This window comes from Etheostoma cragini, chromosome 21 (genome assembly GCF_013103735.1).
Source record: "Etheostoma cragini isolate CJK2018 chromosome 21, CSU_Ecrag_1.0, whole genome shotgun sequence".
Lineage (NCBI taxonomy): Eukaryota > Metazoa > Chordata > Actinopteri > Perciformes > Percidae > Etheostoma > Etheostoma cragini.
In genome coordinates, this window is record NC_048427.1 from 11325798 (window position 1) to 11341270 (window position 15473).

Consider the following 15473-nt stretch of genomic DNA (forward strand, 5'->3'; position numbering starts at 1 on the left):
TTTTTCTATTTATTTTGTGTCTCTACTGCGCATGTGAGACTGCCAACAAAGATAGTATAGAAGTGTCTCACTCTGTAGCCAAAACAGAGACCTAAACACACAGGGTGAAAAGAGCATCTGCAGCAATGTCAAATAAAACAAAAATATGGTATTTTTTGAAAATGAAACAATGTAAACCGGTTCTGGTCCAACCTCAAAATACAAAATAAATTCAACCTAGCAAACTAGTCCATCAGTGGTTGGATTGCTACTGCTGAGACTTTAATGCAGCAGAGAAAACTGTAAGAAAATAAGTCTTGTAACATCATCGCTTTTAACGTTATGATTAAACATGGCGACAGCTTCACTTCATTTAAGTTTAGATCATTAGTAATTAAATGTTTGGGCTGGTGGCTAAAACCATTATAAGACACTCACGTGGGGTCAATAAAGCCCAATTGATTACTAATAGGGTTATCAATACTGCAAATAATCAAAAACTATATTGCCTCCATGCTAATGCTGCAAAACTAAATTTCATCCAGTAATCACTGCTAGCCTCAGTGTTATCTTCACAAGGTTTTTAATCCACCTAAATGGATTCGCTGGATTACATAACGTATAAAGGCCTACGTTGCCATAGCTTTTTACATTTTGTTAGTCAGCTATTAGAACTTTTTATCTTTAAACATGCTACACTTTATATGCTGATAATGTATTTTATTTTATATTTAAAGTCTTGATGAATAATATTGCCTTTCCTAATATTATGTATATATAATATTATATAATATTACTGAATAACTAGCCTGACTGTTGAGCTCACTTTGGGAGACATGCTCCAAATGCAGCTCCAAGTGCTCACACACACTAACACATACACACACACAAACAAATAAAAGGGAGTCACTCTTCTGATAAATATTTACAGGTGCAGCTTTGAGTGAAGGCTGGGAGATAGCTGGAGGTGTAGATAGCGTATCTCATAAAATGTTAATGTTAGAAAAAGTTCTCGGTTATTGTGCCTTCGATGAAGAACCTGTTTAATAGCTGCATCCCTTAGAAGTGACAGGGATGCAGGGAGTGATTGTCGTAACGACCAGCCGCTGACGAATAACCCAGGGTTTACTCTTTTTTTTTTACTTCATCCACGCAAACATCACTAGCAGACAGAAAGATGATGCCAAACTGAGTGACGATTCTTGTTTAGCCGAGCACAGCTTGTTATTTAAAAATGAGACTTATCAGAGGCTATAAGCCGTGGGGTCGGACAAGTTGTGGAAAAAAGATTAATGAATGCTGAAACATTCTGCTGCATCTGAACACACCCAGAACACTTCAGTGACAGGGATTAGATCAGCACATTCATCCGTTCTTTAACGGACTTTAGGAAACCGACCATTTGGTTACGTATGCCGTCTGTCTGCAGCAGTTTTACTGGCAATTTACTTAATTGTGGGATTCTTCTTGCTTGCGAGAATAGAGCAATCTTTTCACTTAAACGTTTTTTTTCTTCACGGTCAAAGGCTTGAGGCGTAACTGTTACAACGTACCTGCCAGATAATATGTTGTGACATGAATATGACTCATTACTCAACCTTGACAGCTCTCCAAAATTAGACTGATTCACTACAATAAACTCCATGGAGCTGAGCCAATGCAAGATAAAGCAACTTATCTGAGGCGGTGTATCTAGAGCCCAGACAAAGAGTTTTTACTGTGACATGCTGAGACTCGATGACGTGACAGCAAAGCCTCAGTCACGGGACAGCACAACAACATAATTGGGGAGGCTTTGATGCATTGACATTGAGCAGGACACGTTTTAATGAGTGTGTGTTGGCACAAAGACTCCAGAGCAATTTAGACAAAAGGTCTTTTGAAAAAGTGCCCTAAGGCCAAGACATATCTCCAACAAACATTGCTGAGGCGATACGAAAATAGAATATCACAAGAAGGGTGGGATGCTGTATTAACAAACAGGGTTGTTGTTATGTACATGTTACGTGTCATGGTAATGCCATGCATGAGAATATCTGAGTCTGCTTATGTTTTTCTGTTGTTGTTCTGATGCATTATAACCCGGATGATCACACACCTTATGATCGAGGCCTCATAACCCAGAACTGTTTTTGAAATAAAGATGAGGACTAAATCGGTTCTCCTGAATAAGAGTGATGATAAAGAGAATCCAAATACTGGTCAAAAGTGGGGAAAAGAAATAGAAAGAATAATAGTAGCTTCTGACCTCTAGCTGTGCCCTCGGTGAATATTTCACGACCAGTGCTCATTTTTGACGAGTGAATCTGTCAACGGCGGAGACAGCTTCAGACATTTGAATCTTTAAACAGAGGAAACTGTCTGACTGGGTTTCAGCAGCCATCAGTAGCATAAGGCAAAGCCAGAGCAAGCAGGAAGGCAGGAAGCTCCAGAGTCAGAGAGGAAGAAGGGGAAGAAAGGGCAAGGGCACGGTGCTGCTGCTGTTGCCGCCGCCGCCGCTGTGCTTGCGGTGTCTGAAGTTCCTGTGGGCGCCCGAAGCTGGAGGGCAGGAGCACTGCTGACACAGTGCTGCCTTCAGCCAGAGGGGGAATCTTCTCAGACAAGCAGCGCAAAGCGGAGTTTAACTTCCTGTTCTAGCTCCTCACTAATCACGGGCATGAATAATCAGCTGGTAGTGTGGTATTACTCCAGTTGCAGTTTGCCAGCACGTTTCTTTCTGTGCATGAGACTGCCAGGTTATCATGTGAAGTCTTATCTAGGGACCAATTGAATTAGGTTACTGAACATATGCTACAGATTTCCATGGCAACAAGAGTGGGGGGGATCTGGAATCATGTCAGTTGCAGTGCCAAAAGGCGACTTTTTCTTGCCGCATCAATGCTCCGTTTTCCGAAGAAAGCAACACTGTGAGACAAAGCCTGCATGCCAAATCTATTCTGGTGGCTTGGGGACTGTCCTGACGAGGCCCCGTCAGGAGCCACGAGGACGTGCTGAAATAATTCAGACATAAACACGGCCAGTGGCCATGCTGGTTGAATCCAAGGACCTGTTTTAATCCAATTAAAGGCAGGAGAGCCAGTGGAATGGAGCTGCAATAAAAGCCATCATCCATCATGATGGGACAGCAGAGACACTGGGATCGACTCTGGAGTGAGCGGACACTAACTTTAAAGGATCCAAAGGCCACGTACAGTCAAACCCTGAAGCACCATGGGGCTGGGAGATAATGTTGATTTACACAATAACGTGCTTTGGGAAAACTACGTTGTGCTGCAATTAAAATGGAAAAAAGATTGAGATTTTCAAGTTGACAATTGCAGCTCACACAACTCTTCTGTTGCACATCGTTGTCTGCTGAGTCGGTTGTTATTGTTGAGTAAAAATTCACAGTTAAGGTACTGATTCAGTGCACACAAGCATTTCCCAAAGTCAATGGGCTGCCGCTGGACGAAAACAAATTGAAATTACCCAGGAACAAGACTGTTCATGCAGTCTCCGAGATGAGAAAAACAAGGGAAGGAAAAATGTTTTACAGGACAATATATTAGAGAATAAACAGCATACGAATATTAAGCTGGGCTCATAGTGTTCTGTTATTTCTATATTTCATGCTCTGTCACAGCTCAGCAAAGCTTGCCTAACATCGTTAGGCTCACACGGCAGTGTGAATATGTGCATAAGACTACAAGTGAGTGTGTGTGAGAGAGAGGGGTGGTGTGGGGGGAGATAAGAGGGCATGTTCCAAGTGCTACTGCACAGTCTTTCTAAAACATCTATTGTCATATGTATGTATGTATGTATGTATGTATGTATGTATGTATGTGTGTGTGTGTGTGTGTGTGTGTGTGTTCCTCTCTGCATCCCAGCAGAAGACTGAACCGGTGTGTGTCAGCCTGTGTTATGTGCTCAGCTGACTGAGAGCGGACTCTGATTGGTGATGGAGAAAGGGAAGCTTGTTGCTACAGAGACGCACTAACACAATGGAAGAGTTTGATGAATTAAAAAGGCAAGTTAGCTGTATGATGCAAAACTACACTGACATTACAAGCTCTATATGGCCTGTAACATTTGTAACATAAGTGTCTAGTTGTCAATTTGTTTACATCGTCGCTGCGTCTTTGTACAACCTCGTTTAAATGCTAACATTAACTAAAGTCTTAAAAGGTCCCATGGCATGAAAATGTCACTTAGAGTTTTTTTTAACATTAATATGCGTTCCCCCAGCCTGCCGAGGGCCCCCAAGTGGCAAGAAATGGGGATAGATGTAAACCGAGCCCTGGGTATCATGCTCTGCCTTTGACAAAATGAAAGCTCAGATGAGCCAATCTGGAATCTTGCTCCTTATGAGGTCATAAGGGGCAAGGTTAAGAGACAATTATATTGTTAATTGCAATTTTTTTCTGAGACACTTAATTGCACAGCCAAATTTGGAATTGTTACAGCTGTAGTTGATGGAACCCTGTCTATATTTTAACTCTCATTTGGGTGAGAGAAGAGAAGCCATGACTCCCTGAACTGTTAAATGTAGAGCAACTGCAAGGAAAGCATTGACGGCGGCAGGCAGGAATCAAGAAAGATGAAAGCCCGACTGGAGACTGATGCTGAATAAATAATGACATCCATTGTGGGGAAATGTGATCGGGCTCTCTGAAAATCAATAACTAACAACCAGACCGTGATGCCCTGAGTGACTCAGCAACAACTTCAATACACTACAGGCGGTCAATGACAACTGCCTGTTCTCGTTCCGGCCGACATGACCCAAAAAGGGGAAGAAAAACTGAAAAGGCTTCTAAAGAAGTTTCTGTGAGGGCGGTTGGGATGATCATCCTTTGGAAGGAAGTCAGTCAAAACTGCTGGATGAGCTGAACTGAGCTTCTTACACCCCGGTAGGCCTTTCACTGTGCTGACAGTGACTCAGAGAGCAATGACTGGAATGATGGATTATAGCAACGCACAGTCTTTCTTGTAAATACAGTCACCGAATATATCTATTTCATGCAGTCATTATTGACAAAACAGTGTTTATTATGAATAGGATGTCTATTCCACAACTAGTTTGCTCTGCTAGAAGTGAGCCTCGCTCAACTACACAGCTGCTGCCAGCTCCATGAGAAGTTTGTTCTCAGAAAAACTCTTACTAGGTTATAATCTGAAAAGGAACGTCAATTCACAGTAAACAACAAACTATAGATTGGATTTTGTTTTAAACAATACCAGTGTTGCAACAGTTATGATGTATCTACTGTCTTTAATCAATTTCAAAATGAATAAAACTAAATCAAAGCCGGACTTGCAGCCAAAAATCATCTTCCAGTTACGCCTGGGCTGGTTTTCATTGGGTTCAGAGGTCAGGTCAATCTATCTGTCCACGCAATTGACTCAGCACTCCAAGGGAAGAACACACTGCACAGCTGTGCTGGGAGAAACCAATGAGGTGGGATTTTGGTTTACAAATCCGGCTAAGCCAGATTTTGGGTGCATCATAAAAAAAAAAAAAACATGCGCAACACATCAACATGTAGGCTTTGACTAGATAAGCTTTGATGAAGGGATTTGATTCATCGCTGTGAGGTTATTGAATCCTCAGTGAGCGTTTCCAAAAGCCTGTGAAAGAGAAAGTACTTAATGAACGACACTGAGGAACAGTGTCCATGTACAACACCGTGTACACATCACCCAAATACTGCGGCCAAGGGAACATCAGCGAAGGAGCGTCAAAATAACGCCAGATAGCACGCTTACACCACTCACAGCTTTAAATGGCAGCATTCCCATGTAAAACCACCCCAAGTCTCATTCCTCCTCCGACTCCCCCAACAACTGGCCAAGCCAGGCCGGGCTTGCCGCCGCTCTGTGCCCCGAGTGCACTCAACTGAGAAATGTCGGCGCCCTGCTGGGTAGACAGTGTTGGTTCTTACCTGCGCTCTCGGTGAGGCAGTGGGGGCTGCTGCTGACGTGGGATGAAGGTGGTGCCCCACACCGGGCTGCTGTGGCTGTTCCTGAGCCAGCCCACAGGAGGCGACGACGGGTACGGGGTGCTGCGGAAGCCATGGTCCGACTCTGTCTCTGCAGTGAGAGACGAGGCTGAGCTCCCCATCGCCACGGCGATAGGAACGCAGTCTCTGAATGCCCTCTGATAGGAGGGTGTGTTTGTTTTTGCTTGTCCTTAGAGCACAAAGGTTGAGGGAGGTATCCACGCTTGGATTCAGTGAGACAAACTGACATACATTGGGACTAAAGGGCTCGTCTGGGCCACAACAGCAATCACGTGTTTGTATTTGCTGTACACTTCCTGTCGACAACTTTCTACTTAGGGAATAGGAAGATGAAGAAGAAGTATCTCCTTCAGCAAAAGCCCTTTGAGATCGCTAAACAAATAAGACATAAACACAGCAACAGGGAATCCAAGATGAGGGTACTCAAAATATGAGCATAACTTGCAGGTGGCCAAGTGTGCAGGGTGGACACCCCACAGCGCACAGGGAAATACGTTCTCAATTCAAATACTAATGTGATGCATGGAGCGTTGATTCCCAGTCAGCAGTTGGTCTCAGAAAGGAGAAAATACAATTTTCTCACAGCAAAGGCTCGTAATTCTCTCTCTTGTAGACTTTAAGCTTGTTACACTCGGCACCGTGTCTTCCATAGTGCCACTCATACTTCCTCTTGCGTTCCTCCTGACACAATTTCTCCCCAGGCTGTGCGGTCTCATGCCTGGTTCCTCTTTCTGTTACACATGCTCACAAAAACAATCAGTTAGCAGTAGCAGGGGAAAGCGTGGTACTCAGGTAAATGTGTTCACAGTCACTCAGCATCTCATCAGCCAAATGGCACACCTCTGGAAAATGTGAGGTTAATTAAGTGGGAAAAAACAACAACAACAAAAACACATCCGGGACAGCATGATAGCGTCAAGATCCTCAAAGACAGCCAATAGTGACAAAGATTTCAGATGATAAAAGTCACTATAATATATCCACAGAGTCATTTACAATGTAGGCACTAGAGGAGATCAATGCATTGCATATGCTGGGAAAGGGTGTTGGCAAAACTACAAGTATGCAAATATCCAAGTCTCCGTCTCTCTCTTTCAGACATGCAGTCTGACTAACAGCTGCTGTGTAAGTTTACCACTGAAACACCCCAGCTGCATTTCTACGGCTGGATTAAAACGTCATGTTCGAAACCCTTGGGGAGGGCTTTTGCAGAAATTTTTGGGATTTCCACATGAACAAAAAAGAACAAGTCACATGAACTTCAGAATTTAACCGGGGAACAGGGGGAGCTGCTCTGTAAGCCTCAACAGTTGCCACAGCATGAAAATGTTACCAGCCCAGCTCCAGGTTCTGTGTAATAACCGGCAAAATCCCGAAGAGGGGTGTTGCGTTCCGGGCCCGCGGTGCTCTGCCAGCACTAAGACGGGATGTAAGGATCCGGGTTTCCGCTGTCTGGGAGCGACAGCTCCAGTTCTGTGTGAACCCTCCACCGAGGCCGGCCAGTCTACTTCATCAACTTGCGCGGAGATGTAGGTGGACTTGCCAGCCCGTCTTAGCAAGTCTCTCTACAGCCGTGGCATCTGAAGACAACAAGTCTCATCCCATTTGCCCCGAGGCAAAAGTCTGAAGGGCGATATTCCGTGGTTTGTTGTTGCTTTATATTACATCTGATCGTTGTGGTAATGACGCAGAGATCACATGGACTTACATGTACAGTTTACGTTTCCAGATTCAGTGAATGATACATGGCAACTAATCAGTGAAAACGCACGTAGACTTTCAGTTTAGCAGCACTGCAAAGCATTACTTGTAGAAAAAAAGGGGTTCTGTGTGGGTGCCCACACAGCGGTACAGAGGCCAGGGAGAGGATCGTGCAGGAGGCGACGTCCAGGCGTAAGAAACGCCGAGCGAGCCGAGGAGGTCTCAGGCAGGAAGGAGCACTCAATCGCAAATGTCACCATGTCCCAACGGGTCCACACTCCAGCCCGCGTTCATCTCATATGTCCTGCGTCTGGGCTGTAGATGCTGAGCCTGGTTGTCTTATATTAGGAGACATCCTCGCTCCAGTCCCGCTGTCGCCTGCTCATAGTGGAAAGCTGTTTCGTTCCAGAATGCCTGTAGCCTTTCTAATGGTTCCATGTGGCCATGTTATGGTCCCGTTATTTGCTCTTATTCTCCCGTTAAGTCTTTTTTTTTCTCCCACGGGCTTTAATTCTCCCTCACTGGTAGCGTGAGCGCAGTGGACGAGGAGGCGTTCTCCTCCTATAACCAGCGGATTACTGGAGTGTCAGCAGAGCGCAGGCGCAGTAGCCCTGGCGAGCATAGAAAGGCTGGGAGGCTGTGTTCAAGAGATTTAAATAAACCCCAATAGAGTTGTAGAGCTCTCACTCATTAATGTGAATGGGATGCCATTGTAATGGGTAGTAATGGGTGTCAGAACCAGCTGGGGCAGGTTTGAGCATGTTAATTGTGTAATACCCAACTGGTAGAAATGTCCCACTTACACAACTGTTTAAACTGCCTATGCATTTGTATGGGTTCTTTGCTAAACCTCAGCTTCCACAGTCAATGCCAGAAGAGGAAGTGAAGGGTTAATGAGAGGACAGTGGTGACTGCAACCGTCATCATTGCTCGACTGTCCTTGCACATTACTGAGATAAGCCTTCAAACTTTCCCTCTCCTCTCTCTTCCACTTTGTATCGCTTTGCTGACCTCTTTTCTGATCTCTCGTCCTCTCACTCTGAATTCACAGTGTTCACCAGCAAACCAATGCATTAAGCACAGGCCTACCATGACATGAAAATACTTATCACACCACATATTGTTCTAAGCATCCTGAGTTGCACTGAAAGCAGTGGGTTAACCATTAGCTGCGGCTCAAGCAGGCTGGCTGCGTGGCCCGTCATTTCTCTGGAACTCTGCTGAGTTTGGCAGTCTAGGGTGTGTTCTCAATGCACACAGCTCCGGGCATGACTTCTATTATGTTCTCTTGTGAAATGTGTTGAGACTGAAACTAGTTTGTCGGGTAACCTTGAGTTAATTTTAAATTACAGAGAACAATCCAGGCTACAATAGTTGCTGGTGTAGTCTTAAATCCAACCCCAGTTTCAGAGTACATGGCTGGAGCTGTCAAGAATGCATGTGTCATATAGAAAGCTGGGAACAAACAGCTCGCTTGTATTTGTCATAAAACTCCACTCAATGACCAAAAGCAAATGCAGGTTGGGAAATCCCATTTGGGTGGTTTTTAATTTAGCCGTGTAACACACTCACAATCACAAAACGGAAATGAGAACAATAATAACTGAATTACTAAAGCAGTTTACGGTGATAGACATGGGGCAGCCACACGGATGTGTAACCAATCACAAAACAACTGCACACAAACCAGCCCAGAAGTCAGAGGACTGCGACCCTTTGTTAAGGGTGCACCTGTCTAAGGGCCACCTGTCCCTCTGCAAGTCAGCACCCAGAGACACAGCAGCTGACACAGTCAGTCCCAGAGAGAGAAAGAAAGAGAAAGAGAGAGAGAGAGAGATTGGATTTCATTTCAATTCTCCAGGGTAATAGAGGGGGAAGAAGGGAAATGGAGGATGTGAGCTGATTTCACAGTACATTTCTAAGTGTTCATTTCTACACCACCCAAAAATGTCCTGACTGTAAAACACAGTGTTTTCTGCACAGTGGTCATTCTCAAAGCAGTACACACCTATTCAGACTACACTCAAGTTCACTCTCAACCCAATCATGTAAACACAAAATCTTCCGTTATCGCCTCCGATACTGCCTAAAGTATCGGGAAGTACTGAAGTTTAAGCACCGATCTGAAACCACATAATAAATCCCTAAAGAAAATCTACGTTAAATTGGTTTATTTATGTTCTTTTTCCATTATAACTGACTTTCTAACTGAATAATAAAAGAAATTTCTGTGGCATTCATTGTTTGAGAGTTTAACCTGTGCCAGCCCCACAACAAAGACTGAAATCATATCACATACATACATATACATATAGGGATAGTAGTATAGACTACTGTTGTTAAAACAATAATGAAATATATGACACTGGTATCGGATCAGTACTCGGTGTAGGCCGATATGCAATTTCAGGTATCAGAATCGGTATCGGGAAGCAGAGGATGGTATCGAACCATAGTAAACACACATTCGATTCCACAGACAAACCTTCAACTGGATAAGCTAAGTTAAGGCTTCAGGTCACACATCAACAACCCTATTCCAGTGTCCATGAAGCAAGACAATGTGTCTCTAGATACTAGTCCTTTAACCTGACCTTAGCCTCTGAACTGCCTAACTCCCCTAAACAGACGAGCAGAAGTCAGCCGTCAAGTGAAACCAGGTTTAAATACGAGGCACTGTCACATAATCAATCTGTTAGTGGCCAAAGTGTAAGCCTGTGAGTCCTGTCACAAACACCAACATTAGCCATACTGTGCAGCCAGATGAAAACTCTGAACAATCCCATTGAGACAGCGCGAGCAGAGGACGCCGGGGACCATGTAAACAAAGACACTCTTATCACTTTGGTCGACGTTACCGACGCTGCCCTACGGTTGTGTACTTCATGAAGTCCACTCACAAATCGGTTATCCTTACCTCAAGTCGCTCGAAGGGGAATTAGTCCTGTTTTTCAGTCGTCTGTGCGTTAACTTTTCACAGCCATCGAGACGATAAGTTCTTCCTGGCGGATTATACTTTGGCCACCGTAACCTTTCCAGGCTTTAGCTTCGCGCTCTTCGCTGCATGTTTCAGACATTTGTGACAAACGCGTACATGTCCAGTTAATTTTCACTCCGTCGGGTATTAAGGAGACTGATGCGACCGCGTAGCTTTACCTACAACAGCCCAGGAAGGAAGGGGAATCTCCAAGGAGCAAGTAGAGAATGCACGTACGTCAAATGCGTACCGGTTGGTTGATAGCTGCGTGCGAGCACACGTTAACGTACGTAAAGCTCTTCAAGAATTTCGGGGTAGAAAACTCTATTTCCCACGTTCAACACGGATATTTGCAACTAGGATATCCGGGTACAAATGTCGTCACATTTACATTTTTATTATTATTATTATGCCTAACTAAAATACATTTATATTCAAATGTATGATATCGTCTTTCCTTTCATTGTGTTAGCCTATAATGTAAACGTAGCCTCGCCGTGGTTAGATTTAAATCTTGAGTTTGAAATCTCAGATTAGATTGCCCCTTTTACTACCTCACAGGTCAGTGGCACTCAGTGGCACTCTAGTGCCATCTAGTGGCATTACATTCGAACTGTCCGAGTTCTCATAGGTACATAGCCTACTGACTGTCAGTTTATGTATGGTATCAGCGATTTATAAGGCTGGGTGTTAGGTGTAAATGCAATAAAATAGATCTTTTCAAATCTTGAAAGTGTCCATGTCATCTGCAAGCTTCTTAGAATAGTTTTACTTTTATATAAAGCAGCTGTGATGTAGTAGATTGGGGCAGAATCCTCAGTGGCTTACTGTATGGAGCAAGTCCTGTCATTTTGGGGAACACATGTAGGATCACTAACAGCCCAATAAAAAGTAATATTTGGACTCAACAAATAAGACCTTCTGACAACCAATGTGATGCTTGTTATAGACTATTGTCACAACTGCTTTGACTGCTGCAAGGGTAACATTTTTGGTAATATTATAATTGGTTGTTATCCTTGTTGGAATTATGTGCAATATGGAGTTCTGTGTTGATATATTGTTCATTACTGTCTTGTGACATGTTTGTGTGTCACAGAATTAGATAAGTTGGCAATGCCGACATATGGTAGTGGTCTCAAAACATCTGGCCAAAGCTCTACCGTTGGAAATTAGCCAGCTTACTAACACTGGCACATTTACAGAAATGTGGATTGATGTGAGTTTATGAATAAAGTAAATGAAACATAATATCGTATCATGTCATATGACCAGTGCAGTCACTCCAATGATCGTTATTGCTGTTGCCGCCATCAAAGTGTGTGATTGTTTTTTAGCACTCAAACTGCACCCTAAAAAATGCATTGAATCTAAGTAAATATTGAGTTTGTCACACTGTGGTATAATATTAATATCTATGACCACTATTGCTACCACATAATACAGAAGGATGTAAGATGGTCTGGGCGCTGTTACTGATAGCAGTCCAGCAACCACAGTTGCAGGCTATACATGACCTTACACCATCATGGATGCTCCTTGAATGAATGCTCTCTGCCCTGTCAGCATGATAATTGAAATTAAAAGTTAAAATATGGCTCTACTATTCTAGGATTTTTGTTGTTGTTGTACAAATCACTTGAATATTGCATGTATGGATTATGGTTTTACATTCAAGTTGATTTAAACTATTGCTATTGCTAAGTCATTTTCCTTGCCTAAATGGACCTAACTTTTCAGAAAAGTATAAATCAAGACTAAAAAAATTCCAGTTCCCCCATGAGGTTGAGAACTTTTGATTTTCTTTTTTACTAGGCCTACACGTGTAGTCAAAATCAAAAGTTTGGTTTAAACAGAAATAGAAATAGTACAGTTAGGCCTATAACTTTAGGTAGGTACCTACCTAAAGTTATAGGCCTAACTGTGCTATAGGCCTAACTGTGCTATTTCTGTTTAAACCAAGTGGAATTTATTATTCATTAGGATAAAGTAGCATGTGAAATGTTCAGTGAGTCTGGATTATCTATGTTAATGCCGGTGTCACCAGGGTTGTTTGAACCGGGGAAATTCAGAGGATTAGGCCAATATCAACAGGGTCGGTGTAGCCTACTTCAATAATGAGATAACAGAGCGAAGTCTAAAAAGCTTTTATTGCCATTAATATAATTTTCCTGTGTGCAATCAATCGCCAAAAGTTCACTTGGATGTGTGTTTGAACCAGTAGAAAACACAATGAACCGGGTTTGTGTTGGGTGACTGATCCGTGCCAAGAATTACAACCTTGACGAATGTTCCTAATATATTAATAAGTATACTTCTCATTAATATCATTTCCCTCGGGGAAAATACATCCTTCCATCGGTTAAGCGAAACAATCTATTAAAATATCTTGGATTACAGTGATTTATCTTCAGGGCTGAGTGAGGCGGAGCAAAGCATCCTTTGATAGAAGCAGGCAGAAGAGTTGGGAATGAGTCTGGGCGGAGAAAGTTACTGCTGGACGTTGTCTCTCACATGTCGGCTAACTAGTACATTAGTGTTTACGGTATACAGTATACATGCTTAGAAAATGTTAGCACCGGTGTGACATACTTAATCTTTTCAGCTACGCGACAAAAGTTGACGGTAAAGTTAGCTAACACGGTCAAGGAAGGAAACCAAGATTTCTTCGCCAAGAAGGTAACGTTACGCGAATGAATTAATCTTTGTACACTTCTTTTTTTGTCTCCATTAGAAACTTGTGCACTTGTTCTCCGCTAGAGCGAAATAAGATAATTTTAGTCGCGACATTTTTTGTGTGTCTGCACTTGGGCTAACTTTTTTCTTTCTTTAGAAAAGACAAAGTTTCTAGCTAGCCCACTTCACTAAAACCTTCGTGGGTGTATTGTTTCCAACGGCCAGTGTCGCACCGTACACACTGTTGTCATGACAATGCTAGGGAAACCCAGCGCGAGGCACGTTGGGAGACACAAAAGCCCACCAGCCTCAGTGTTCACATAGACAGTCAAAGAAGTGTTCAGCGTAGCTTAGGACTTTATTTCGCTACAAAACTCCCCTAGAAGTTCACTAAAAGTCTAAAACAAGACCACGGGAAGTGTAATGTTATTCTCTTTTACTCTTCTACGTGAAAATATCAAAGAAAGACAGGCAGCTTTGCTAACATTGGTCATTGGTATCCTGTGTCAGTGGATAGAAGGGCACTTTGGGAGGTAAGGGGGTCAGAAGGATATGTGAAAACTGTTAGGCTAAGGTGTGTCCTGTGTTTATATGAGACAAGTTGTGACCCTGCTAGCCAGGAAAGGGATGCTTTTAGTCGGCTCTTTGCTGTTTTATGGCCAACACACACATGTGGAAATGACTGGCGTCCACAATAGTGAGTGAATAACACAATTGTCTTAGGGGAAAAGGAAAAAGATGTGTGTGGGCGAGTGGGGGGCAACATTTGCAGGAGGGGCAGAAATGTGTCATTGTATGTTTCGTAGGGCTTATGTGCATGTGTGTGTGGAGATGGTAGGAAGGTGGGGTCAGGGTTCCTTTACATGACCATGGACTCATGACACAACTTTTTTGTGGAGGGGGACGCTTTATTTATATCATATCTACTGCAGATGGTACCAAACACAGACAGTACACACCCCCGGACACAGCAAAACGGGCAGGAGTGTGACTTTTGACAAGCAGGATAAGCTCTCCCTCTCTGATGACTCATGATAAAACTTGTTTACAATGTTGTTCAAAGGACGTTTTCACAAGTCCAGATGCTAAAAGATGACAGTCATGGACCAGTGCCATGATTGTCATTAAATGCAACACCAGCAACTCAACTGCTCATACATAAAACACTGGGCGGCCAATTACCTAGGAAGACTACCACACCAAAGAAAACTTGCTTTATAAATTATTAGAATATATTGTATCAATTGAAATTGTCTCTAATCTTTCTAATTTTTGTAGTATATCTAATTACTCATGGAACTTAAACGCGTAGCACCTTGATGTTAGATAAGCAATTTTTTGCTGGAAAGATTAACTGAACAATAAATCAAAATAGTCAAGTATAGCAATAGGTTTGGAAGTTCACTTTTAGAGATGGGATGTGCCACATGTAATCTTATTACCATGATAATGATGGTGTCATAATGCACATCATTCTATGGTATGCAATACTAAATACAAGTCAAGCAGATATTGTAATTTATTTTGTACAATTAGCCTATTAATAATGTTCGGTTTAACAGACTGGTTGTAAGCAAGGAAGATATAAAAATGTGTAACACATTGCATGCCATCCTAGTTTGTTTTTTAAACATATACCAGTAGCTATAGCCTACTGTTTGTGTGCGTGCTAAAATGCTAGAGAGCAGAGCAGTATGAATATATTTATGATTGTAATCTTTTCAATTAAAGCAAATGAAAACCTAAAATGTGAAATAAGGTAATACAGAGGCTATCTAAATTAAGTCAACAATAATACAGCATGTCTAATAGCTATAAATTACAGTCACAGAATTGCTTCCAGTCGTATGAATTATGCATTTTATGGATAATGGCAACATATTGCTGCATTGATTAGTTGCCCTGCCAATGATCTATGACAGCCATCCCTCTCTCCTTGTGTGTTGGGGCATGTAGCCGCATCTTCCCAGTCTGGCTTTCCCCCGCAGGGCCTGGGAGCACACTGACAGACACTCACACACACACACACACACACACACATGCATACATGTCATGCACATGGGGTAATATACACTCACCGGCCACTTTATTAGGTACACCTGTCCAACTGCTCGTTAACACTTAATTTCTAAGCAGCCAAT

At 42.8% G+C, this 15473-nt stretch overlaps 2 protein-coding genes across 4 annotated transcripts in view; one reads left to right on the forward strand and one right to left on the reverse strand.

Moving 5' to 3' along the window:
- Window positions 1-10868, reverse strand: part of capn15 (calpain 15) — a 36222-nt gene extending 25354 nt beyond the window's left edge. Inside the window, exon 1 of one of the 2 annotated variants that reach the window (XM_034860040.1) lies at window positions 10597-10868. Coding sequence is in view for 1 of the 2 variants with exons in the window: in XM_034860039.1 (XP_034715930.1) it covers window positions 5901-6079 (179 nt within the window). In the remaining variant the exon portion in view is untranslated. Of the gene's footprint in view, window positions 1-5900; window positions 8258-10596 lie in introns of those variants that run through there. The other variant, XM_034860039.1, reaches the window with a different exon arrangement.
- A 2161-nt stretch (window positions 10869-13029) lies between these two features.
- Window positions 13030-15473, forward strand: part of LOC117936704 (ankyrin repeat and fibronectin type-III domain-containing protein 1) — a 131489-nt gene continuing 129045 nt past the window's right edge. The window contains exon 1 of one of the 2 annotated variants that reach the window (XM_034860032.1): window positions 13030-13335. The gene's annotated coding sequence lies outside the window, so the exon portion shown is untranslated. Of the gene's footprint in view, window positions 13336-13596; window positions 13866-15473 lie in introns of those variants that run through there. The other variant, XM_034860033.1, reaches the window with a different exon arrangement.